General features: G+C 44.2%; 1 protein-coding gene across 2 annotated transcripts in view; it reads right to left on the bottom strand.

Annotated features, from left to right (window-relative positions):
• LOC101481805 (paxillin) overlaps window positions 1-23,389 on the bottom strand; it is a 39,752-nt gene that overhangs the window by 6,991 nt on the left and 9,372 nt on the right. Inside the window, exons 2-9 of one of the 2 annotated variants that reach the window (XM_076883871.1) lie at window positions 14,994-15,175; window positions 14,760-14,845; window positions 14,413-14,549; window positions 13,996-14,185; window positions 13,684-13,828; window positions 12,006-13,232; window positions 10,829-11,098; window positions 8,741-10,582 (exon numbers count right to left, since the gene is read on the bottom strand). In XM_076883871.1, coding sequence (XP_076739986.1) covers window positions 10,139-10,582; window positions 10,829-11,098; window positions 12,006-13,232; window positions 13,684-13,828; window positions 13,996-14,185; window positions 14,413-14,549; window positions 14,760-14,845; window positions 14,994-15,175 — 2,681 coding nt within the window. In that variant the 3' untranslated portion in view covers window positions 8,741-10,138. The other variant, XM_012917548.5, reaches the window with a different exon arrangement.

The following is a 23,389-nucleotide window of genomic DNA, read 5'->3' as shown; positions in this document are numbered from 1 at the left end:
GTTAACGCATGGCAACGGACAGTTAACGCATGGCAACGGTCAGGTAACCCATGGCAACGGACCGGTTACCATGGCAACGGACCGGTTACCATGGCAACGGACCGTTACCATGGCAACGGACCGTTACCATGGCAACGGACCGGTTACCATGGCAATGGACAGTTAACCCATAACAACGCATGTAAACGCATGGCAACGGACAGTTAACCCATAACAACGCATGTAAACGCATGGCAACGGACAGTTAACGCATGGCAACGGTCAGGTAACCCATGGCAACGGACCGGTTACCATGGCAACGGACCGGTAACCCATGGCAACGGACCGGTAACCCATGGCAACGGACCGTTACCATGGCAATGGACCGGTAACCCATGGCAACGGACAGTTAACCCATAACAACGCATGTAAACGCATGGCAACGGACAGTTAACCCATAACAACGCATGTAAACGCATGGCAACGGACAGTTAACCCATAACAACGCATGTAAACGCATGGCAACGGACAGTTAACCCATAACAACGCATGTAAACGCATGGCAACGGACAGTTAACTCATAACAACGCATGTAAACGCATGGCAACGGACAGTTAACGCATGGCAACGGTCAGGAAACCCATGGCAACGGACCGGTTACCATGGCAACGGACCGGTTACCATGGCAACGGACCGGTAACCCATGGCAACGGACCGGTAACCCATGGCAACGGACCGTTACCATGGCAACGGACCGGTAACCCATGGCAACGGACAGTTAACCCATAACAACGCATGTAAACGCATGGCAACGGACAGTTAACCCATAACAACGCATGTAAACGCATGGCAACGGACAGTTAACGCATGGCAACGGACAGTTAACCCATGGCAACGGACCGATAACCCATGGCAACGGACCGGTTACCATGGCAACGGACCGGTTACCCATGGCAACGGACAGTTAACCCATAACAACGCATGTAAACGCATGGCAACGGACAGTTAACCCATAACAACGCATGTAAACGCATGGCAACGGACAGTTAACGCATGGCAACGGACAGTTAACCCATAACAACGCATGTAAACGCATGGCAACGGACAGTTAACCCATAACAACGCATGTAAACGCATGGCAACGGACAGTTAACGCATGGCAACGGACAGTTAACGCATTGCAACGGACAGTTAACCCATAACAACGCATGTAAACGCATGGCAACGGACAGTTAACCCATAACAACGCATGTTAACGCATGGCAACGGACAGTTAACGCATGGCAACGGTCAGGTAACCCATGGCAACGGACCGGTTACCATGGCAACGGACCGTTACCATGGCAACGGACCGTTACCATGGCAACGGACCGGTAACCCATGGCAACGGACCGGTAACCCATGGCAACGGACAGTTAACCCATAACAACGCATGTAAACGCATGGCAACGGACAGTTAACCCATAACAACGCATGTAAACGCATGGCAACGGACAGTTAACCCATAACAACGCATGTAAACGCATGGCAACGGACAGTTAACGCATGGCAACGGACAGTTAACCCATAACAACGTATGTAAACGCATGGCAACGGACAGTTAACCCATAACAACGCATGTAAACGCATGGCAACGGACAGTTAACGCATGGCAACGGTCAGGTAACCCATGGCAACGGACCGGTTACCATGGCAACGGACCGGTTACCATGGCAACGGACCGGTAACCCATGGCAACGGACAGTTAACCCATAACAACGCATGTAAACGCATGGCAACGGACAGTTAACCCATAACAACGCATGTAAACGCATGGCAACGGACAGTTAACGCATGGCAACGGACCGGTAACCCATGGCAACGGACCGGTAACCCATGGCAACGGACCGGTTACCATGGCAACGGACCGGTTACCATGGCAACGGACCGGTTACCCATGGCAACGGACAGTTAACCCATAACAACGCATGTAAACGCATGGCAACGGACAGTTAACCCATAACAACGCATGTAAACGCATGGCAACGGACAGTTAACGCATGGCAACGGACAGTTAACCCATAACAACGTATGTAAACGCATGGCAACGGACAGTTAACCCATAACAACGCATGTAAACGCATGGCAATGGACAGTTAACGCATGGCAACGGTCAGGTAACCCATGGCAACGGACCGGTTACCATGGCAACGGACCGGTTACCATGGCAACGGACCGGTTACCATGGCAACGGACCGGTTACCATGGCAATGGACAGTTAACCCATAACAACGCATGTAAACGCATGGCAACGGACAGTTAACCCATAACAACGCATGTAAACGCATGGCAACGGACAGTTAACCCATAACAACGCATGTAAACGCATGGCAACGGACAGTTAACCCATAACAACGCATGTAAACGCATGGCAACGGACAGTTAACGCATGGCAACGGTCAGGTAACCCATGGCAACGGACCGGTAACCCATGGCAACGGACCGGTAACCCATGGCAACGGACCGGTAACCCATGGCAACGGACCGTTACCATGGCAATGGACCGGTAACCCATGGCAACGGACAGTTAACCCATAACAACGCATGTAAACGCATGGCAACGGACAGTTAACCCATAACAACGCATGTAAACGCATGGCAACGGACAGTTAACCCATAACAACGCATGTAAACGCATGGCAACGGACAGTTAACCCATAACAACGCATGTAAACGCATGGCAACGGACAGTTAACCCATAACAACGCATGTAAACGCATGGCAACGGACAGTTAACGCATGGCAACGGTCAGGAAACCCATGGCAACGGACCGGTTACCATGGCAACGGACCGGTTACCATGGCAACGGACCGGTTACCATGGCAACGGACCGGTAACCCATGGCAACGGACCGGTAACCCATGGCAACGGACCGTTACCATGGCAACGGACCGGTAACCCATGGCAACGGACAGTTAACCCATAACAACGCATGTAAACGCATGGCAACGGACAGTTAACCCATAACAACGCATGTAAACGCATGGCAACGGACAGTTAACGCATGGCAACGGACAGTTAACCCATGGCAACGGACCGATAACCCATGGCAACGGACCGGTTACCATGGCAACGGACCGGTTACCCATGGCAACGGACAGTTAACCCATAACAACGCATGCAAACGCATGGCAACGGACAGTTAACCCATAACAACGCATGTAAACGCATGGCAACGGACAGTTAACGCATGGCAACGGACAGTTAACCCATAACAACGCATGTAAACGCATGGCAACGGACAGTTAACCCATAACAACGCATGTAAACGCATGGCAACGGACAGTTAACGCATGGCAACGGACAGTTAACGCATGGCAACGGACAGTTAACCCATAACAACGCATGTAAACGCATGGCAACGGACAGTTAACCCATAACAACGCATGTTAACGCATGGCAACGGACAGTTAACGCATGGCAACGGTCAGGTAACCCATGGCAACGGACCGGTTACCATGGCAACGGACCGTTACCATGGCAACGGACCGTTACCATGGCAACGGACCGGTAACCCATGGCAACGGACCGGTAACCCATGGCAACGGACAGTTAACCCATAACAACGCATGTAAACGCATGGCAACGGACAGTTAACCCATAACAACGCATGTAAACGCATGGCAACGGACAGTTAACCCATAACAACGCATGTAAACGCATGGCAACGGACAGTTAACGCATGGCAACGGACAGTTAACCCATAACAACGTATGTAAACGCATGGCAACGGACAGTTAACCCATAACAACGCATGTAAACGCATGGCAACGGACAGTTAACGCATGGCAACGGTCAGGTAACCCATGGCAACGGACCGGTTACCATGGCAACGGACCGGTTACCATGGCAACGGACCGGTAACCCATGGCAACGGACAGTTAACCCATAACAACGCATGTAAACGCATGGCAACGGACAGTTAACCCATAACAACGCATGTAAACGCATGGCAACGGACAGTTAACGCATGGCAACGGACCGGTAACCCATGGCAACGGACCGGTAACCCATGGCAACGGACCGGTTACCATGGCAACGGACCGGTTACCATGGCAACGGACCGGTTACCCATGGCAACGGACAGTTAACCCATAACAACGCATGTAAACGCATGGCAACGGACAGTTAACCCATAACAACGCATGTAAACGCATGGCAACGGACAGTTAACCCATAACAACGCATGTTAACGCATGGCAACGGACAGTTAACCCATGGCAACGGTCAGGTAACCCATGGCAACGGACCGGTTACCATGGCAACGGACCGGTTACCATGGCAACGGACCGGTTACCATGGCAACGGACCGGTAACCCATGGCAACGGACCGGTAACCCATGGCAACGGACAGTTAACCCATAACAACACATGTAAACGCATGGCAACGGACAGTTAACGCATGGCAACGGACAGTTAACCCATGGCAACGGACAGTTAACCCATGGCAACGGACAGTTAACCCATGGCAACGGACCGGTTACCATGGCAACGGACCGGTTACCCATGGCAACGGACAGTTAACCCATAACAACGCATGTAAACGCATGGCAACGGACAGTTAACCCATAACAACGCATGTAAACGCATGGCAACGGACAGTTAACGCATGGCAACGTACAGTTAACCCATAACAACGTATGTAAACGCATGGCAACGGACAGTTAACCCATAACAACGCATGTTAACGCATGGCAACGGACAGTTAACCCATGGCAACGGTCAGGTAACCCATGGCAACGGACCGGTAACCCATGGCAACGGACAGTTAACCCATAACAACGCATGTAAACGCATGGCAACGGACAGTTAACCCATAACAACACATTTTTTTCAATTTTTTTTTTTTTTTTTTTTTTTTGTGTCCCGTTTGGATCTATAGCCATCAGAATTGTTGTCTTGAGGCCAAGAAAGATGCCAAGAGGATTTATTTTAAGTGGATCATCATATTGGTCCATTTGATTGACCTTTATTATAATTATGAATTTATTTTATTTTCAGTTGCAAACGGGACAGACATGACTGTGGGATAGGACAGGGGGAAAGAATGAAAGAAAGAGGGGGAGAGAAAGAAAGAAAACCAAAGGGAGAAAATCAACTATCAACTTTCCTTCTGACGATGCTGTCTGTGTTGAGCGCTCAGTGAATCTGCATTTGACTACTCCGCCTAGGCTCGAGAGTGCAGCCTAGGCGGAGTAGTCGAACGCAGATTCACTGAGCACTCAACACAGACAGGATGGTCAGAAGGAAGAGCGCAGGGCAAGCTAGCGAGACAGAAGTGGACCTCCCCACCCTCATTCAGATCTGGCGTTTGGAATTATTTTGGTTTTCATGTGACGTATGACCCTGAAGGTAAGCGAGTCATGGACTAAAGTAAAACAGTATGTTGGATGTGCCATGCAATGCTCAATTACATGGGTGGGAGCTAGTGTGTTAGCGCAGTTAGCTCGTTAACGTGTTGGCCATCTAGCCCCTCTGTATAGGGTAGCTCGTTAACGGAGATTTGCCGTGTTGTGGCGTTAAGGTTATTTCAACGAGATTAACCTGAAAGCACTAGTGGGAACACAACGAATATGACTGCACATTTACACCGACATCATCCTAGTGCAAAGACAAAAACAAGCATGCATGCTACAAACTTTAGCCGAGTCATTTAGACAGCTGTTAGCACAGGATTCTCCTTATGGAGACCTGATATGTTTAATATGCTGCTGAGAATATAGCCCAGAAGAAACGGATAGTATAGCTTTTATTTTGGAAAGAGACATTTCTCTGTAATAAACTCTCTTTTCCAAAGATGAGTGATTCCTCAATCAGATACAGGGCTCGCAATATCGCTAGCCCGACGTCCCGGGGCTATCTCTGCCCTGCCTGTCGGGCTATTGTAGGAAGGAAAAATATATGTCAATGCTTTTGCATTCTTTCAGAAATGTAGCTGGGTAATTATGTCATTGGGTGAGCCACTGTCAATATGTGACATATTGAAATCGTGTTTGAATTTGCGCTTGTTTTTTTGCTTTCACTTTGCAATCGCGCGAACTGTGTATAGAGAGCGACAGCACTGATCTGTGAGTGATGATAATTTGTGCACCAATTCCTCTGACATCGTCTTATTAATTGTTAGCTTACTATGCAAACATGACAAGTGAAATCTCCCGCAGCTTAAACATGTGAGAGGTTGATCGCGCAGAGAATCGCTGAGCTTATGTGAGTGCGGCAGGATATATATTTCACTACGATGACCTGGATGATTGAGAACCTTCACAGACAGATATATATTTTAGTTCTGCTGAGCCAAATAAGACAGGTCAGGGTGAAGAAGTGACAGCCAAAGAAAAGCTTACCACAAAACGGAGAAGTTATGACAAATCAGACTATAAGGCAAAAAGAAAGTGCAGCTTTATGGTTTCATGGACAAAAGAATTTCTGTGGCTGCAATATGACGAGCTAAAAAACAACACGCACAAGGGTTAGGGTTAAATTTAAAAACTGTACTTTTGAGTTAAAATATATATTTATAATTTTAATAAATGTCCAAAGACATGCAGCTTGTGGGGATAGGTTAATTGGATAATCCAAATTGTCACTAGGTGTGAATGTGCGAATGAATGTGAGTGCGAATGGTTGTCTGTCCCTGTGTGTTAGCCCTGCGACAGACTGGCGACCTGTCCAGGGTGTACCCCGCCTCTCGCCCTATGACAGCTGGGATAGGCTCCAGCGCCCCCCGCGACCCTGAAAAGGATAAGCGGAAGCGAATGGATGGATGGAAATTAAAAAGGCATGAACATTTTTTTTTTGTATCGAAAAAATATCGAACCGTGACACCAAAGTATCGAACCGAACCGTGAATTTTGTGTATCGTTGCACCCCTAATAAATAAATAAATAAATAAATAAATAAATAAATAAATATATATATATATATATATATATATATATATATATATATATATATATATATACACACACACACACATACATACATACATACATACATACACACACACACACACACACACACACATACATACATACATACATACATACACACACACACACACACACACATATATACACATACATACATACATACATACACACACACACCCCCACATAACACAACACATTGCAGTTTAACAAGGAGGCAGCCCAACAATTTGGAAAGCTTTACAGACCTGCATTTCCTATCGCCTCAGTGCACTACAGCCAGCCAACAGCACAACAAAAATCTAATTTCACTTTAAATTCTCTTTCTACTGTTTTGGCAAAAGCCACTACCTACTGTGCACTCAGTTAGATCCCAACCAGTGAACACAAAACACTAAACCACTAACCAAGCCTATATCGAACTCAGTCAACAGCAGCTTTATGAATGGATAAGAAGGAGGATGAATAGCATCTGTAACCTTAACTTGTAATGTGTTCATATGTTACAGAATAATACATTACTTCCTACATGCACAAGGAAACTAGAAGTCACTTTGCTCCAACTTCTTCTAGGGCCTTGTGCATGCATGCTATATTTATATGCCTGACTATCAGCGTAAGTGATTGAGAAAGAAAAGCACTTTCCAGCACATTGTTTCCAGTAAGACCCTCATCCATTAAGTTATGAATAAATAAATATTATCTGCCCAGTCTCTGTATACAACCATGTATGCGTATACGTGTGTATGTGTTTGTGTTGAAGTTTGCATTACTGACATCCAGTATGGGTCCATTGCAGTAGTGGCATCGCGGTGAGAACAGGTTGTGGTAATCTTTCTCGCAGTAAGGGTGCCCATCGCGCTCAAAGAAGTTCCTAGAGCCAATCTCGTCCTGACAGTGGGTGCACACGAAGTGCTCGGGGTGCCACGTTCTGCCCATGGCAGTCACCACCTGGTGTGGGGAGACACGGTGCATGAAAAATTAATGAGCTGCAAGGAGAAAAGACCTGGCTCAGCAGAGAAAATCTCTGCAGCAGAGCATGAGAGCAGCAAAGGGAATCCTGCAAACAGCAGCAGATGTTTGCAACTCAAAGTTTAAAAGGAATAATAACCATATTTACAATCATCTTGTTCCACATAAGTAAAAACATCTTTATAATCCTGTGAAAACATTAAGCCTCTGTAAATTCAAAGTATCGCAAAATATCATTTTTCTGGAGGAGGAGCTGCTGCTGAAATCCAGATAAGTTAGTGAAACTAACTTATCTGGATATCATGTACTTATATTGAGCTTAAAGCTACACTTTGGTAAAATGAAACACACATTGTATTTATTACCCCACTTATTGGCTGTAAACTAAATGAAAGGTGAGCTATTGATAGACTAAGCAGCTTTGAAGTGAAACATAAGCCAACGCTGCACTCATTGTGCAAATAAATCTAAAGTGTAATCTTCTCTTCACCATACCATTAACAGAAAACTGCATTAATGTGTGCAAAATCCCACTGGGTATTCGTGCATAAAAATAACAGCCTGCGAGCACACGTGTCTAAAAATAGGCGAGTTAAAAGTTTAGTATGTGAGCCACATTCAACATACATGTATGTTTACATGTTTCTGTGCTGTTACCTGCCCAGCAATCGGTTTCTTACAAGCACCGCAGACCCCTTTAGCCACTGTCTGGACGCCAAGTTTGTTGAGGTCAGACTGCAAGCTTCCCAGCATGTTGTCCAGCTTGTTGGCTGGTTTGGGGGCAGGAGAGGGAGAAGTCATTCCCGGTGAATGGATCTGACAGAGATGGAAAAGCAAAGTGTTTAATTACACCATTCAGATGCTTCAATAAACAACCTCAGTATAATATCAGTTAGTGTGAGTGAATCGCACCACTGCTACATTTTGTGTTTTCATTTTTCTTGCACACTTACTTGACTTCATGTAGCTGTCTTTGTAACTGGGATTTAAATTGCACTCAGAGGAACAATTTTAAAGTCGCAGTGGTGCTTTCCGGAAGTCGATATAGTATAAACATAAAAATTTCTGAGAGTTTATTAATTTAAAAAAAGCTTCCTTTGGCTGCCCTCTTATTCACAAGGGCTCACCACAGCAGATGGCTCAGCATATTTGATTTGGCAAATTTTCACACTGGATGCCCTTCCTGATGCAGCCCCAAAGGGATTTGTGTCTCCTCCTGGCTTTGAACCAGGGATCCTTGAGGTGTGAGACTTACATGTAAACTACAAAGAAACCTAGAAACCTCCAGGAATGAAAACTCAACACTAAAATGCAGGAACTATAAGTTCATAGTTTTTTAAAGGATTATTAGAGGTGTAGTTGCTTTGACCACAAGTGGATGCAGACAGTGGACGCTACAATGGCTACCTGTGTGCTATATGTCACCTCAACGTCTCTACTGTCTTTGTAGTTGATGGCCTATGAAGTCTGAGCTCCAACAGTTCCACCTAGATCAGCCCTAATCTATGTTAACAGGCCTCAAATATTAACATGTATGTGTAAATGTGTCTGGTGACTAATGCAAGCAAACACAGACCTTCTCAGGTGGTGTTGTCATTGGAGCGTCATGACTCCTACATTCCACTGAAGGAGAAAATAGCACCTATGCTGCATGCCCCCACCACCCACACCCACGGCCTCCATACATTTGATAAAATTAAACACAGCCTTTTCCTGGGTATTTCACCATGGTTGTGCTATTCTGCTAAAGCAGGTTCTAACAAAGTTTTTTTTTTCCTAAAAGCATGATTGTATAAGAAATTCAGCTTCAACTGGTTGGTGTCTGACATAATGGGACATGTTGACTTAAGTCTTGTGAGACATGCTATAATTGTGACGGTAACTGTGCTGTCATGCGGCAGATTAGGTTTCAGTGGCACTGCAATCCTTCCATTCCTATGCATGGCAGGACTCTTAGTGTAACGGGAATATCAGGGAGTTACACTCTGCTTTCCTCTAAGCTCTTAAATTCTCCTCTCTAACACACTGTTCTTGGCGCCACTGGATGTCAGAATTAGAATGTGGGCTCAGTCCTTCTAGCCTGAATGTCAGCACCCCTGTGACTGGACTGCAGACAAAGCCTTCATGAGGTTACCTGTTTGACACCAAGGGCCAAAAACAGAACGAGTGTCTGGACAAATTCCTTAACGCCCATACATATCCAAGTAGCCAACAAACAAGCTCAAGTAAAACAATTCAAAGTGTGACAGAAAGTGGAAAGAATGAAGTTAGAGGAGGAAGATGGAAGAAAGGTGATCCGTGCCTGAATCGGTGGAAAGATGGGGTCGTACTCTGTCTGACAACCCACTGATACAAAGAGCTTGGCAGGCGGGGGTGGCGTGACCGGCTTGGGTGGAGGGCTAGGTGATGGAGGAGGTTGGACAGGGGGAGGTGTGGGCTCCCTGGGAGGAGGAGGAGGTGGGGGAGGAGGAGGAGGAAGAGGAGGAGGACTAGGTTCCTTGGGAGGTGGAGGGGTAGGTTCTCGAGGAGGAGGTGGGGTTGGAGGGGGAGGAGGTAGTGGCGGAGGAGTCTGCTTGATGGGGGGTGGCTTTTTGAGAACTGGGGGAGACAGTGGAGGGGGAAGGACTTTTCTCTGTGGGGCGGGTGATTCAGGAGGGATGATGATCTGGGAGGAAGAAGGAAACAAAGCAGCGAGGAAAGGAGAAGAAACATCAGACACAAAAAAGGAAAACTATATTGGCCCGAAAAGTGAAACTGTTTAAACTGTTTGCCAATAACAAGTAAAATTTTATGGTTAAGTTTGAAAAATGATAAATATCTAATATCTGCCAGTTAATTCTGTGATCAAAAGCCAAAAAGGCATAAACTACACCATCAGTGAGGCTTTTCGTCTCCACCTTCATCCTGCTACCTTATCCACAGATGGCTGAATCCCTTCCTCTCGTGTCCGCTGTGGGTTGGATGTAACAATGACTCCCTCCGTCAACCAGTCATCGGGCTGTTGTTTACGCCTGCGCTCCAACCGCCCGATCCCCAGTTTTCCCTGCAGCTCTTCAATAAGTCGATCTTGCGAGTTGCTTTTATTTATAATGATTGGTCCCATTTTACGTCTCAACATTCCCTCCCTGTACATTGGGTGCACGTTGGACGTCTCTTTGGTGCGGCGGATAACTGACTTGAGCTGGAGAGCAGACAACAAGTTGGTGTGGGAAGCTGGAATTGTGCCATACGCCGAAGGAAAAAAAAAAAATCAATCACAAGCAGGATGGGCTCAGAAGTGGATTTCTCACTCAAATGCAAAAACCCACACGCAGCGGCTGGGGTCAAAATGCTATGCAGTTTTTCTGTCAGGCATATTTAATTGATTTTGTTTGCAGAAGCCGAGCATCAGCCTCCTGCACAGGCTCATTCTTTAATATCAACATAAAACCTGCCGGAAATCCATGGCAAGGCATGCTCGATGGAAAACACCCGTCTATAACAAAATAAAATAAAACTCTGCACATGCCAAAGCAGGGCCAAAGATTAAACCAACAGAGCTCTAGTGTGCATTTTAAATTCATCTGCAAATGCAAAAAAGGGAAGGGAAAAGATATCCCTTTTACTGTGGAGTCTGGGTCTTTTCGTATTGGCCGTGTCAGTGATTAAAAGCTTGAACATGACATGTCAGGTGCTATGACTAACACAGCAATGTCAATGAAGCAAGTGGGGGCGTGCAGAGACATCTTTTCAGCAAAGCTTTCAACATCAGCCACAACTGATCTCCACACAGCGACTTCTCCCTCAAGCCATTCTGAAATTGCTATATGACACCACATGCATCACACCACAGAGACTGAGGAATTTCTCCTCATCTTGACATGTTTGTACTATTGCACAGCTCCTCGAGTACTTGTAGAGCTGCTTGCCCAAAATAAGCTTTTCAGCATTTTGCTTGAACAACCAATTAATACAACCCTGCTGCCATTACTTCCAGATATAATTTATATCTTAGCCACATGCCAATTAAAAGGGAGCCACAAAGTATTAAATCCTCTATAGCTTCATGCCAGCAGCTTATTTTGGAAGAGTCAAGCTGAGCCTCCTACTTGACCAGAAGCAGATAGACGGTCAACAGCAGAGGGCTGCTGTATGGGCAAGTCCAGCGTTGCATCTGGAGTCCCAGGGCAGGTGGAGGGGGTAAAGCACTCATCCATCCAGCTGGACTCAGTCATGGGTGTCAGGGTTCCCTCTAGGCTGAGATCTGGATAAAATCCATCTTCCTCCTCCCAAGATCTGTCTTCTTCCCCGGGCACAAAAGCAGTCGGTGGCTGGTTCTCACCCAGTCGAGTGGAGTCGGTTGATAAAAGTTTCTCTAAAGTATCATCCAAAAAAGGCTTCCGGCATGGCCACGTTAAACCCAGCACTTCGCCTCCCTGACTTTCTATAAGTGGTGCATAAAAGCCACTTGACGGCACAGTGGCGACCGAAACTGGAGACCCTGTGGGACTGCTGCTGCTTGGAAATGTGTATGTTTTCCCCCTAACTGGAGCAGGACTCTTAGGACAAGTATCTTTTGGGACTGTTTCAGGACTGGAGCTTTTAGATACAGCTGGAGAACTAGAGATATTAGGAATTGTTACAGGACTTGAAATCTTTGGACTTGAAAGTCTCGGAAGTGTTAATGGACTAGCTGACTTGGGCACTGTTTCCATGGTGGTTGGCACGGTAACTGGGCTATCCCTCTGTATTGCTGTTTGTGGACTGTGACTTACAGGAGCAGGACTGAGACTTTTAAGGACCGGGCTTTTACATTCAACATCAGGAGGACTGGGACTCTTGCCTTTAACAGTGGGACTCGGGCTTTTAGAGACTGTAACAGGACTTTTAGAAACAACCACGGGTTTGGAGCTCGTGGCAGCAGCACCTGGACTAGCATACTCTTTAGTTATTATATGAGTGGGGGTGTCAACTTCAGTTTCACTGGAGGTTTTTACAGTACTGGAAAAACTAAAGCTCTCAACATGTGAGATCTCAGAAGTGACAGTGCCATCATCAGCCTTCTGTTGGATCTGAGAGTACTGAAGGCTCTTAGATGATGCTATTACTACAGCAGAAAGAGGTGAAGATGCAAGAGCTGAACCACCATCTTCATCTATGTGGAGTTCCAGCGGGAGTGGTGTACAGGACGGAGCAGTGTAACTATTGGGTAGAGGAGTATCAGGGGAACCAATCTGAGGCGTTATAGGTGGGTTAGTTATTGGGTGGATAACCGGTGAACCAGCAACTAATAATGGGTCAACTGCATCTTGATTGACAGACACCTGAGAGCCAGACTAAATCAGGTGCAATTATGTGAAGGGTGCAATGTACATACAAAGACAAGACATACACAGTGGTAGAGAAAAGAGAAAGAGACCAGGAAAATAAAGAATGAGATGAGAGTGAAAGAGAAAGGACAGTAAAGAGCATCACAAAGCAAAACCTGGAAAGTTACTGTAATACAAAAAAAATTGTTGTTTCAACACGAATGAATGATGTCATCACAAATACTGGCAACAAATTAAAAAAAAAAAAAACCTTGGTCACTGCAATGTTGAAGAAATGCAGCTCATAAAAATAAGACCTAAAAACAGGCAAATGCCAAAAAAACAAAACAAAACAACAACTTTCTATAATTAAGAGATGCAAAAACATCCAGTACAGCTAAATTCTAAACAGCCACACATACCAAAAATAACTGTCCTCAATCAAACCAAAGTCAACCCACTTCTGAACCACACTCACATTGCTTTGCACTTTGAAGTCAGACAGGGAGGCCATTAGCTCATCCAGCTCTCGTGTGGCAGAGGAGGCAGACATTCTGGCTTGTTGTTGTGACAGCGTTTCTTGTCCATCTGTTTGCTCATCTGACACCACCAACGGTGCGGGACTAGTGAGGAAAACACCACCGTCAACCAAAATGACTGGATTTTTAAAAAATAAATACAAATATAAACCACGTACAGTATAAAAGTGGTTCATGCCAGCATAAAATACATGGGCACAAACTTCTCAGTAGTACAAATCCAGTTTTTCTGTAACAATTTTTGGTCTTACTGTGGTGCTGGGACAGAGCTTTCCAATTCATTCAGAAGGCTCTCCACACTTGGTCGAACGTCCTCGATTCCTCGAGTGGGTCCACTACGTTTGGGCTTCTCCACCACAGTGGCTTTACCTGCAGTGGAGACTCCATTCTCCTGTACGTGGTGGACAATGCTGCTGCCAGGCAGCGGTGGAGCAGCTTCCTCTACGGCATAAAGAAAAAAAGAAAAAAGATGAATGCATATCCTGCTAAAATGCATACATAGTGTGAAGTGCAAACACTGAAACAGTAACAGAATACAGTGGAAAGAATGACACCATTGTGTAATACCACAGAAACAGAAGTACCATAGTTAGACGGTGACATCGACATTCCTTCAGAGAAACATGAGGGAGCATTTCATAAACTGAAATGCTCCCTCATAATTGTACCTTCTGTGGCGAAGGCAGGGGTGCTTTGCTGCACAGCGTTGAGCTCCAACAGCAGGCGGTCCAGCTCAGACAGGTTGCTGCCCAGTGAGTTCATTGCACCAGCTGATGAGTCACTGCTCTTATGTTTATTAGGGAGACTGAACAGGGCAGAGACATGAAACAACATTTATCATCAACAACATCTTGTTTCAAGCTTAGCACCAAGTGGAAATGGTTATTTCTGATCAAATGTTTTTACTTATTAGTTTCTACTCAGAAACATATTCTAAAAAAATTTAGCTGTACTGAGTTTTTGTTGTTGGAAAGATGTCTCAAGAGCTTCGTTGAGACTTAACATGACCTCTAACCTGTACACGTGGTCCTCTCCACCAGTGGGTTGGCCTAGACTGCTGCTATCTCTAGACCAAGGACTTCTCTGCGCTGTGCCGACAGACTGAAATAAGGAAGTAAAATAACAATAGTGAATTTAGAGGATCAATGCAGCAACTAATTCACTTCTCATCCATGAGTTCATCAGGCAGCATTTGAAACGAAACAGTCTTTGGTTAATTCCCCAACATTTACAGCATGCATGCATTTACCTCTATTTCTTCTACTCCATTCAGAGCTTGGTCTGAGGGAGTAGGTGGGACTTGGGATGGAGAGCAGATGTCTTGCTGGGTCTGACCCCGCACAGGAAAAGAGTAGGCGGCCTCTTCAGACAGGAAAAGGGGGTGTTTCGAGATGTGGGATGTTGTGGACTCGAGGTCCGCCAACAAAGCATCTACATAAACAAAACAAAACAAAAAAAGCACAGATTGATTAGCATCTGGTTATGCCATATCCTATCTTGAATTTTAACTTTTGTCGTTCAATTATTTATGGTCTTGTACTTTGATGTATTAGGTATCCTTGAGAGCTTTAATAGCTGCCATTTTTAAAAAATGTATTACTAACCTCTAACACCATAGCTCTCATGACTGTCTACGGGAAAGAAAGAAATCAGAGCGTGCTATCACAAGATCTTTGAGCATTCAGCACAAAACCAATGTGATGGAACAGGGGGGGGGGGAAAGTCAGCGACCGCCATCTATCCAACACTCCAATCTGCTAAAAGTCCAAAAGCATAAAACAAGGCCTATACCGATGTTGAGCGGACATGTTGGTGCACTTCTGAAAAGTTAGTACTTTCAATGAACTTCTAGTGAATAATATTCGACTCATGATATGCTGCTTGCATACACGAACAAGTAATTACTGCTTCTTTCGCAACCTGTCAAAACCCCCAAGAGCGCTGACATCAGAGGGAGTGGAGTTGTAACAGTTGAATCATGCAGGCAGTCATGACCACTCCTGTCGTTACTTATTGACCCTCTCCTGCCTGCAATTGTGAAATGGTTTAAAGGGTTGCTGTCAAATCTGCACACAGGTATACACACGGACATATTTACCATCTAAACGCAGACAGGTCCCCCAGAGGAATGCAGGCCAAGAAAACAACTACTAATTAAGCAGTCCCAGCAAGTAGGTAGAAGGACATATAACATTAAAGGGGATTTAATGAAGAGCACAGGCTGTATTACTGAATACTCAGGCTTATTTTAGCATACTCACCCACCAGAGCAGGGTTTAGTTTCTCTTGCAGAATTTCACAAGTCCTAAAAAATAAGACCCTAAATTGAAGAACAAACTTGATCCAATAAGATGTGTTTTATGAATAAAGCAACTCGAAATAATTACAGTTTAAACACACTGTCAGGATACCAGTGTGTTACAGGTAAAGGCACAACTGCTGCCAATCTAAAGCAGTAAAACTAACAAAGTTAAAGTATATAACCAAAACTGTAATGATCAGCATTAAGTCTCATTCTGTATCGCTAAAACACTGACTAAAAATATTTAAAGAGCGCACAGCACTCTCTAACCTTCTATGACAAAGTCTGACATATAGCTAGGGAGTATTCAACATAGGTTAGCAAGCTTAACCACTTCCTAAAATTAAACACTGGGTCAGCAGTCAAACCCATAGCTAAAGTAACCAGCACATGAGACATACCTCTGAGAAAGGCAAAGACAGTACACACAAGGAAGTGAAGAGGCACAAATGCAGAGATGAAAAGAATCAGAGGAGGAAGAGGGCAACCTAAACACAACGTTTGCCAGGCAGGAACTGCCTTTCTTAACTCTACCATCAGTGCAGCAGAACGAGAGACGAGGAGGGGGAGAGGATCACCGAGAGAGGGGAAGGAGGGGTTAAAAATAATGCCGGGGGGTAAGGTTCACCCCTTCATTGCTATGCCAGCTCCAACTAGCTGCCTGAAAGCTTAAGTAAGAAAGCTTAAGTAAGTAGAAACACTACTCACACAGATCACGACAATCCTCTGAAAAAGTGTCCAGGGTCTGAGCAACTGAACAAGTGCACAATGTGGTGAACTGAGGAAAGTTGAAAGCAATCGGAGCTCTTATCAACACAGACATGCCCAACTATGGGAGTGGTATCACAAAGGTATATAAGGGGCTGTAATCAGCCCCTCCTTCACACTGGTAGCGTAAGCTCTGCTCAGGTTACTCATGACTCATGACTACTTTTTAATGCTGCATGTTGCATTATATTTAGTCCTTTAATTATAATCGTAAATATACAAGTGTGTTTTCTTGCCACAGTTTAGGTGGAGGCTAACTCATGCTGGGTATACCGAAGTACCACGAAGTACCATGAGTACAGTGGTAATTCGGTCTGCAAGGTTTCCCAGACAGAGAGGAGACACAGCAGAAACTGAGCCAGAGCAATACCAGATCCACTTGGAGCACCTTAGCGCTACCGTGATAAACACGATTAACGTGGTTAAAATGCCAGTTGACAGGGTTTCACAGCAGAGTCTCCTCTCTGGACACAGAAGCCCAGATACATTCCACAGAGTTTCATTATGGACACAGCAGCACACTGTTTACACTACTGCAGCCAGCTCTGAGTGCACCTTCATCTCTTACTTGGTAGCAGCAAACAAGCACACCCATAAAAGCAAAGAGGCAGAAACAACACATCTGTCACTTTAAAGTAAATACCAAGTATGGTGTGTGATAAAACCTTCCATTGAAAGATGGCTAGAAGCAGCGGCAGGGCCAGCACACACACACACAGGTGTACCTAACACTCAACAGTGCGGCTCGACTTCTGGTCCACAAGAAGGCAAAGTCAGGAGGACTGTGAGCTTGCTTGCTTAAATGAAGTTGACACTTCTTCCTTACAACTTTTCTTACACCAGAGCTGATTTTAACAGTGTGACATAACGCACAACACGCAAGGAAACTGCGGCAGAGATGCACTGTTAGGAAACAGTCCACTAGATCCTTTGCATTTAGCAAGCAGTGAGTTTGATCATGTAATGTGATGCTCATAGATAGGTCTAAAGTTTGTAGTTGTAATTAAACATCTGAAAATTTGTAAAACAAATCTACACAAAATTGTTTTCTGTATGGGCTTAAAGTGTCCAATCAGAGAGCAGCTGGTTCCATTTCCTGAAAAGTGTAGTGCGTTTTCAAAATCCTCTGGTTGCTGAAGGCCCTATGCAACAGTGCGTTTTGTAAATCTACTTCTCCTTTTGGGACCTGCAGCAGCAATTAGGCCAGAAACATAACTGGTAAAGCGACCATCACTATCTCTCTTCTGATTGGACCGTTACAATGTATCTCAAGATCAAGGAAATCCAATCAGATCAGAGGGTCAGATTTTATACTGGGAGCTTTGATCTGTGGCGATCTACATGGAGTTTTGTGCTTCGTATCTGTATACAAGATCACAAAAGCACATCTTTCTCCACTCCACAGTCTACAAAATACCACCACAATTACGTCACCCAGTGTTTAGTGGCTGTCACCATCTTGGTGTTTTAAAACCCTCACACGTGAGGGACTTAAAAAGCGAGGGACACTGCACTTTTATGTGGGGTCGTGACTTTTCAATCACCAGGTAGGCTCATAGCTGGCTTCATCCTCAGAGAGCCATAATTTCCGAACCGAACGCCACGCTGTATTCAATCAAATCTGAAACCGGCGATTTTAAGCATAAATTCACGTGGAAGTTTTTAAAATAAAAAACAGCAGTAGGATAATTTCCCAAAAGACCTATTTTTTTTTTAGAGGTCCGGTTTCGGAAGTGAACCTCCCATCCACTTTCTCCACTGCCATTTCATCAGATCCTTATATAAAGAGTTTAAAGCCTTGAACCGAACCAAGCCAAGCAGCTACACACAAAGATTTGATCTGCATCACAAAAAAACAGAACATGGAAAAGCCAAAGGTATAAGATTGTTCACTTTTAACAGTGAAGTAACTACTCATGGGTTTTCAAGTGACCTGACATTTTGTGGTTTAAACGCTTCCATAGTAACAACGGTCTCCATCCATCAGTCTTTGAGGATTGTGGGAAGAATAATTTCTTTTCCATGACATCGTGAATAACACAGGATTTTATTAAAACAAGGTTGATATCATACCATCATTTTAGCGTCACAGCTCGTTGAAAGTCTACTCTCAATGCCTACAGCATTATGGCTCATAATCAAAATCCCTATGGAGAATATGAATGGGATTTTTACTTTAAGATTCCCATTGCGGAGCGCCATACAACTATTTTTTATCTGAGTTTTTGGCAACCACAGGGCTCGCCCCTGCTGAAGTTGGGTCCCATCTTTTATACACAGATCAACTTTTGTTTTTGTATTGTGATGAATAATGAATTTTTCCATGTACATTTAGCTTACAAAACATCATTTATGAACAGCACTTTACTTTAGTCCAACATTTTTTACCCTAATTTGAGCCACACTACACCACACCACATAACTATGTAAAGCATTCAGAAGAACAACCTAAAAAAATCTGATGAGAATAAATCAGAACTAACGCAAATCACAGCAGAACATAATTTAGGTTTCATCAGATACTTTTTTGAAATACTGCATAAATAAATGGTACAAATATCTGCAGGGCTCATATCTGTTACTGATGTCAGAACAAAGTTTTACTACAGCTGGTGGAGACTTCAGTGAACACATGTTAGTCCAGATGGTTTACACAAGAGATGTTAATCAACTTAGCTCTCAAGCTGAACTAGATTTAACCCTGCATCTGCTTCTCTAAAATACAGTTACTGCTAAAACATGAACCTCCAGGCTACAGATACGCATACTCTGTTTGGCACTGCCTTACACCAGAATACTGACTTCAAATACAAGAGAGAGGCTTTACCAAAATAAGGCACGCTAATTGAAATCAACAGCTCATTTCCCACGGCAATGTCATTAGCGCGCAGTCCTAATGAACAGAATATAATTTAGCTAAGTTTTAGGGCTGTGTTTGTTTAGTAAATGCAGCATGTTAGACGTGCTCTGACCCATCCACAAACTACACAAGCACACTGAGGTGTGTCAGCTTCCTCTGCCAAGAGAACATACCGTGACACAGACTCCAGTGCAAAACACACACAAGGTCTCCAAAGGCCAAAAATGAAAAGAGGAATAAAATAAAGAACACATAAAAACTTGTGCTAAATATCTACTGAAACATGGTTTCATGTCTTCTACTGAAAGGTGAAGGTGAGCTTGTTTTTGTATTTTGTTAGTGAGCGCAGGTTAATTCCCCGGAGTTCTTGGGAAGAAGGAGGTTTTATAAGGGGGACAAATCTGCTTTTCAGCACCTGGAGAAAAAACAGGCTGCACGTAGAGCTAACAGCCTGAATACATCAATTAAACTCAGTCATCCCTCTTAATTTGCAGCTAATGAACACAGAAAAACACCAGCATTCAGTCGGTTTCTGCGTGCACGACACTGAATGTGACACGGCAGAGCACAGCTGGGCTCAAACAATGAGGAATGGTGGTAGGAGTGTCGAGAGAGAGAGGAGTGAAATTGGGAAGTGTGTGTGAGTGTGGCATGCAGCAGGCAATCCTCAGAGGCTAAAATGTGGGTTGACGCAGATTAAGGAGACTCCCTTCCTCCCAGATGAATGGTGTGCATTTTAATTACACGAAGACAGTTTCACATGGGGCTCATTATAGGAAAGAGAAAGAAAGATAAAAGGGGGACTAGGAAAACTTGAGTGGAAAGAAGAAGAGATGAAAAAGACAGGAAAATGAGGAATGAAGGGAGAGGTTAGGGAGGGTTTGAGAAGGAAACAATTTCAAGACTCAACTATGTCGACAGCACGTAAGTCACTACTTTTCACAGTCAAACTCAACATAAAACACATAAAATATGAACAGAATCCAATTAGACAAACAGGAAGACTCGTGCTCCTGAATGTCAACAAAGGCAAGTCTCCATTATCCCTGACAGGATGTCCTGTCTGTTTGACCCTGCACTCACTGCATGAGCTTCTATAAGTGCTGACCGCTGCTTGGAATGAATCAATGCTGTTCACTATTCAACACATCTACTCCTGTTTATTTAACCCAGCTGGTAGCAGTTCATTTCAACGCAACAGCGCAGTACATTTATCAGCCTGCAGGGGATGATGTTGAGCTACGTGCAAGTGCCAAGCTCAAGCTTTTTTCCCCCCCTTCCCTTCTCAGGGCTGGTATACAGAAAAGTCTTTATCTGCTAGGTTCATAAATGCCAAGACATTTACTGAGATATGAGCTGACACCAAAGTGAAACTACAAGGAAAATTTAAGCGGCAAGATCCTGGCTGTGCAGCGAGTTTACCCATGTTCTCTGCCCTTTCTACATCTTTCTATCCTCATTCTTTTCATTTCTTTACTGTGCATCTGTCGTTGTGCAAGGTGCACGCCGGCTGATACAAATTTCTTGCGTGCCACAGCTCGTCTTCCATGTGAGAGAAAAAGAAGGAGAGGCGGAGAAAAATGCGAGATGCATGCCAGCTTAACGAGACAGTGCGATAGGACAGAAAAGTAGGGACTGAAGGCAAGAAAGAAAAGGTAAAAAGTCAGACTTTTGGATTAAGATCCGCTTTGAGGGAAGAAAAAAACAGCAAAGCTTCAAAATGCAATAAAATGTGTGGAACAATCTTAGTATTCTGCTGTTCTGAGACTCATGTGGTGACACGAAGCCTTTCATGTGCCGTTCAGACAGGACTAGCCTTTCAATGTGACACAACCTGACACACCATCACATGAAATGATGAATCCTTCTCTTTGCTTGTACCAGAAGAGGAAGAAAAAACATGCGCCGTACAGCCCTCCGGGCTCGTGTTAGATAGCAGAAGGCCTGTGCCTGCGTTCATTTGGAGCGCTTCGACGGCTACGTGAGCACAAAATTGAATCACGCAGGAGACTAACGCACACACGGGTGCAACAGTGGACGGCGACACTGAACGCAGGTGCCTTTCAGCATGGCTGACTACACATACCGGAGAGACACACTGAGGCATCTAGGCACGCTATAAATACTTTCCTGCTCACCCTGACCTGTGGGAGAGGAGACACGAAGCAGATGATGGATGACCACGATGGTCAAAGCAATAGTCATGCGTTACAGACCACCCAGCAAGTTCTGCACTTGCACATCTGCTCTAACATGTATGCACTTGTACTCTATAGAAAAAGAAATATGATGTCATTTCTTTGATCTGAATGTTCTCAGAGTAACGCTCAAAATAAAACTTTCTTGTTAATGACCACAGAGCGTATGACCACCAAAACCAAACCTTACAATGTCCTAGCTGCTGCAGGAAGGGTACACCCTGGATAGGTCACCAATCTTGACAGATCATCATCATCATCATCAGGTGTGCTGAGTGAGAGCTGAATTTGACTGTGAAAGCAAAGGCCACCACAGCCCTGAAGAATACCTTTTATTATCTACTTTACTTTTACTGGTGGTATCAGCGGAATATATTGTAGCGGCAAATTAGACTTCAAACAAGCGACTGAGACCACAAACTTATTAAGAAAGTGTTTTAATGAGGTCATATAACAATTAACAGTACTGTAATTTTCTCATTCTCACATGCAAGTCATTTTCTTTTGGCAAACTCACCTGTCACCTCCTGCAGACCATTAGAATCAATGCAGTTTCATATTTTACTACACAGTAACTCTAAGATCAATTAAGTGCTACAGATGCTATTTTATGCAGACAGAATGCAGCTGCTTACACAGCAACATGCACTCCAGTGTGAGAGAGTACATCGATGCATGCAAAGCGAGCACACACAAAACATAACACAAAGCAGGAGAAGATCAACATCAAGTATTTTAATATTAACATAGCAATAACATTAAATAATCTAATGACTAAGGAATTTATCATTAGATGTAGTTCTAGTTGTGTTTCTGCCTTGTGCCCAGTATTTTCTTTCTACATCTAAATGACAAATGCAAAAACAAGTAAACAGACATCTTTTACAGTTTATCTTTAGATTTCTTTTTAAAAAGAATCAACCTTTTTAGTGCCTTTAAGTCTAATCCTGCAAGGCTATCACTTTGTTTATTTTAACAATGGACAAAATGACTAAGACTCTTCCGGTTCCTTCAGCTCTATAAAGCCTTGTGGGAGGTTTTGGCCTCTTTTTAACAGTCATAAGTGCCAAAATTACCACCAGACAGGATGATCTCATGTTGCAACTTGCAATTTGCATGGTGGAAATTTCATAAAAAGCAGAACCCCAGGGCATAACTTCACTGTTTTGGTTCAATCTCTCTGCTCTCATTTCACAATTTTCTGCCCCAGCGGGCAGCTAATTTTCTGCAAAACACTATGACAAACCCACTATACACAAACCTCCCCAGCAACTAACAGCAGAGCTTCAAAGACACTGAATGTTTGCTGAGCAAATTAAAGCATTTAACACAGGAGGAGGTAATATTTCCCAGGATTTAATGACCAAAAAAAAAAAAAAAAAAAAAAAAGCTAATAGAAGAGCCAATATTAAACTCACTCCACCAGTTACTAATAAAAATAAATGCAAACTTTGATCCTGCTGGGTATCAAATTGATAACTATTCACCAAATAAACTTCAAAGCTCATAATGATTCT

This window comes from Maylandia zebra, linkage group LG5, assembly GCF_041146795.1.
Source record: "Maylandia zebra isolate NMK-2024a linkage group LG5, Mzebra_GT3a, whole genome shotgun sequence".
NCBI classification, from domain to species: Eukaryota; Metazoa; Chordata; class Actinopteri; order Cichliformes; family Cichlidae; genus Maylandia; species Maylandia zebra.
This window is presented reverse-complemented; position numbering and strand designations above follow the sequence as displayed.